The 4922-nt window shown below is 42.6% G+C and overlaps 1 protein-coding gene across 1 annotated transcript; it reads left to right on the top strand.

Moving 5' to 3' along the window:
- Positions 1-572: 572 nt before the first annotated feature.
- Positions 573-4566, top strand: LOC147891634 (pentatricopeptide repeat-containing protein At5g27110-like). Its single transcript, XM_087388011.1, has 2 exons — positions 573-912; positions 1332-4566. The coding sequence occupies exon 2, from the start codon at positions 1333-1335 to the stop codon at positions 4564-4566; it is 3234 nt and encodes a 1077-aa protein (XP_087244137.1). The 5' UTR covers positions 573-912; position 1332.
- Positions 4567-4922: the final 356 nt, after the last annotated feature.

Below are 4922 nucleotides of genomic sequence, written 5' to 3'. Positions count from 1 at the left end.
AAAGTAGGTAACATTCTCACTCTCCACTTAGCCTCTCCACTTAGCCAGTGTTACGTGCCTCTTCAACTTCAGGAAAATGGGAGTTTGATCACTATAGTAAGTCGAGCTTTTAGGCTTGTGAGAGTAGTAAGGTCCTCGCGAGGCTCTCCAAAGCTTCACATGCTAATAAGCCCAAACTTGCAAATCAAGTAGACCATCTCTTGAAATCAAATAGGTTTGATATAGTCTTTTCATTGTGATAAGCACCTATATGCTTTTAGTGTTTTAGTCAAAAGCTTAGCTTTTACATCAAATGAAATCAAGGGCTTAGATTCATGACACGTGGCTCAAGGGGGTGTGAGAAAACCCAAACATCTCCCTAGGCTACCTACCGTAAATAAAAAACGCAGTGGCTTTGCAGTCAGTGTGAGAGCATGCAAAATAAGTATAGAACTTGGCAAAGGCTACCGGATCTTGCGAGTCGTCAAAGCGTTTCTTTTTATTGTTTCTTACTAAACAATCGACACTCTCTAAAGACTCATAAAACCCACAAGTTGGAGCCAAGTGCTTTCGTGCATACATGCACCCTTGTTTAGATCTTGAGTGTGAAATAAAAAGGCTCAAGTTGAAAGGAGAACCTTCCCTCTCCAGAAATCGCAATCTCACTTGTCTCTAAGAGAGAGCAGCTCACATCTCCTGCAAAATGAGAGCATTGCATAGATATAGGAGAATGCCTGGTCATTGCAGATGCTTTGAGTTTTGCAATATGGTGTGGTTGGCAGCATGAGCAGAGAGAGCGCCATGGTGAGAGATAATGTTGTACAAGTTGGTCAGATCGATGCTACGTGGAACGCAGTCTCGTATTGTTGGATTGCCACGATAAGTTTTAGCTTCTTGTGTGGAGGATGGACGTTCAGCATGGAATACTGACAGGTATGAATATAGTCTTTGTTTGCATGTTGTAGCTCAACTTGTTCTAGTATTGCCATGTTTTTAATGTGTGGTGGCACGACAAGGTGTTGTCTAAAAGTCAAAAGCTTTACCTTAACGTTCTTGCCTGATTCAGGTATAGAAAAATCTTGGGGTCTTTTTAAGTATCTCGTAAGAGCTAGGTTGATTTTTGGCTATTCAAAAGCTTGCATTTGAATTTAACTTTGCTAAGACTTCCAGTGATACTTGTTGAGGAATTTCTAAATAGTTGATAACGCTTTTTGGCGTTGGGTTGAGGCGTGTGGCTGTTGCGGTTTTTTAAACTCAACTCTTGAACTGTAGTCCATGTTTGACAACGTCGCTTGAATGACAGAGGGTATAGCACTAGCATTGTGCGATAATATTTTTTACTTCTGATTAAGGATGTCAGATTATGCTGGAACCTTCGAATCTTTGGGAGATTTGAGCAAACTCTGCAAGGAACGACTGGATGAGGCACTTCTGGTTGTGACCCATTTGGACCGGCAAGGGTTTCCTTTATCAAGGAATTCCATCTACTCTCTTCTGCAGGGATGCACGAAAATAAAGACGTGTGCATTAGCAAGGCAATTGCATTGCATTATGATCAGCATGGGCCTTGATTCAATTGCTGTTTTAGGGGACCACCTTATCCGTCTATTTGTTGAGTCTGGCAGCTTGTTTGAAGCAAATCAGGTATTTTGTAAGGTTTCAAAGCCAACTGTGTTTACATGGAATGCGATTATGTCAGCACATGTCAAGCTTGGGGAAGGAAAAAAGGCCCTTGAGTTATATTATGCAATGCAGCATGAGGGCGTTAGGCCAGACAAAGTTACATTTTTGTGCACTTTAAAAGCATGTAGCAGCATAGTGGCCATAGATGAGGGCAGATTGATGCACCACCAAATTGTTAAAAGTGGACTCGAAGGAGTTACTGTGGTTGGGAACAGCCTTGTTGACTTGTATTCCAAATGTGGGAGCCTGGACGAAGCGCTCAGAGTGTTTGAAACATTGCCGAATCCAGATGTAGTGTCTTGGGGTGCAATGGTTACTGGTTATACACAGCATGGGCATGGTTTTCCTGCCCTACAATTTTATGCACAAATGCAACAGCAGGGAATAAATCCAAGCAAAGTTGTATTTTTGTGCATCATGAAAGCATGTGGCAGCATAGGAGCCATAGAGCAGGGCAGGCTCATACACAGCCAGATAATCAGTAGTGGACTAGAATCAGATGTTGTCATGGGAAATTCTCTTGTTGACATGTATGCCAAATGCAGCCACCTAGAGGAGGCAAGCAAAGTGTTCGACAACTTGCCATATCGAGATGTGGTGTCGTGGGGTGCAATGATCACTGGATATGCCCAGCAAGGGCATGATCGTTCTGCATTTGAGCTTTTTGAGAAAATGCAGCAGATCGGCATGAAACCAAGTAAAGTGATATTTTCTTCTGCCTTGAAAGCAATTGGCAGCTTAGGTGCTATAGAGAAGGCTAGGCTTGTATATGATCATGCCATCAAGACGGGGCTGGATTCAGGTGCTGTAGTCGGGAGTGCGGTTGTCGACATGTATGGAAAATGTGGCTTTTTAGAGGATGCACGAAGGGTATTTGATATATTGCTGAATCGAGATATTGTTTCATGGGGTGCAATGATTGCAGTTTATTCTCAATATGGGCACAGTCTTTCTGCTTTGGAACTTTTTGAAAACATGCTCCAAAAGGGAATTGAGCCAGATGAAGCTATACTGGTGTGCATCTTAAAAGCATGTGCCAGCATAGGAGCCTTGGCACAAGGCAAGTTCATACATAATCAGATAGCTAAAAGTGAATTCAAATCAGACGTTTTCCTTGGGAATACCCTTATTGACATGTATATCAAATGTGGGAGCCTAGAAGAGGCTCGTAAAGTGTTTGATGAGCTGCCATATCGAGATGTGGCATCATGGGGTGGAATGGTGGGAGGATATGCCCAGCTCGGCCATGGTCCAGCTGCTCTCGAACTTTTTGAGGAAATGCAACAGGAGGGATTTATGCCAGACAAACACACTTTTCAGGTTATTTTGAGTACGTGTGTCAGCATAGTTGGCATAGAACAGGCCATGCTTGTTCATAATCAGATTATCAAAAGTGGTCTAGAATCAGATGTTGAACTTGGGAACACACTTGTTGACATGTATGCCAAATCCAGGAACATAGACAATGCACATACAGTGTTCAACAAACTGTCTCATCGAAATAACAAATCATATGGTGTAATGATAAATGGTTATGTCGAGCATAGGCACAACCTTCATGCTCTTGAACTTTTTACACAAATGCAGCAGGAAGGCCTAAGTCCAGACGAAGTCACGTTTTCGGGCATTTTGAAAGCATCTGGTAACATAGGAACCGTAAGACATGGGCGGCTTATACATGATCAGATTATCAGTAATGGATATGACTTAGATGCAGTTGTTGGACGCAGAGTTGTTGCCATGTATGCCAAGTGTGGCAACCTAAGGGAGGCATGGAAAGTGATCAGTGAACTGTCAGAAAAGGATGCGGTGCCTTGGGCTGCCCTCATTACAGCATATGCCCAGCATGGACATTTACTTTCCACACTTGAGGTGTTTGAAAAAATGCAACATGCAGGCATAAAACCAGACAAAGTTATATTTTCATGCACCTTAAAAGCATGTGGCACTATAGGTGCTATTGAGCAGGGCAGGCTGTTGCATGACCAGATTTTTAAAACTGGCCTTGAATCAGATGTGGTCGTTGGAAGTGCCCTGCTTAACATGTATGCCAGATGTGACTGCCTAAATGAAGCCCACAAAGTGTTTGAGGAGTTGCCAAATCAAACTCTAGTATCATGGAGTGCAATGATTTCAGGCTACGCCCGAGTGGGCAACTGCAATCTTGCTGAACAATGCTTTTCAGACATGCAAAGGCAAGGTTTGAAGCCAGATAATGTGGTCTTCACCAGTATTCTTACTGCATGTAGTCACGCTGGTCTACTGGAGGAAGGCCGTTGGCATTTCCATCGTATGGAAGAACTCTATGGTCTATCTCCAAGTTCTCAGCATTATAACTGTATGGTTGACATTCTTGGGCGTACTGGATGCTTGGAAGATGCTGAAGATTTACTTAATACTATGCCAGTTACACCAGATATTATTGGCTGGAAGTCTTTGCTTGCAGGGTGCAAAACATATGGGAATATGGAGTTGGGAAGGCGAGGCTTTGATCAAACTGTTCAGATCAATCCTGGTGATGCTGCTGGATACGTGCTCATGTCAAACATCTATGTTGATGCTCAGTCATGGGAAGATGTTCAGGAAATACAAGAGCTGAGAAAATGCTCCGGTGCATGGAGACAGCCTGGAAGAGCATGCATTGAGGTTAGTAGTAAGGTGTATGAGTTTCTCGTGGGAGGAAAAATTCACCCATTGAGGGATAAGGTCCAATACAAGTTAGTGAGATTAAGTAGGCAAATGAAGCAAGAACAATATGTGCCTCATTTGGATGTAGTGAGAGGATCAGTGTTACATGACGATAGGAGAGATGGATTACGTGGTCAGTACGACAATCTAGTTTATGGTTTCCAAGAATCAAACATACAAGTAAATACAAGATTCCAAGCCATAAATAATCTGTGAGTAAGACAATCAATTACTTTGAAGTTGTGCCTCCCCTTCCAAGTTTCTTACTCAGTGAGCTTCTTTGTGAGCTGGTTGCATGGCTCATAGGTCTTCTTTGCTTGCCCACCTTCAATTTTTCAAGCTCTCTCTTTGAAGCTTGCTATGGCCACTTGCTTGATCACAAGCTATTGAAGATTCATTTTGACTTCATTTGCTTTGAACTCCAGCTAGATAACATGCTCCTCCTTGGAGCTTTCCACTGCCAAAATGAGCCTTCACAACATGTATCTACCTTGAACTTGCTCTGTAGCTACTGCTACTAAAGCCTTCCATAGAAACTAAGAATTTCTATGATTCTCTATCTCACTCAAGAG

This window comes from Dipteris shenzhenensis, chromosome 17 (assembly GCF_047967505.1).
Source record: "Dipteris shenzhenensis isolate YYH24624 ecotype China chromosome 17, Dip_SZ_1.0, whole genome shotgun sequence".
Taxonomy (NCBI): domain Eukaryota; kingdom Viridiplantae; phylum Streptophyta; class Polypodiopsida; order Gleicheniales; family Dipteridaceae; genus Dipteris; species Dipteris shenzhenensis.
This window is presented reverse-complemented; position numbering and strand designations above follow the sequence as displayed.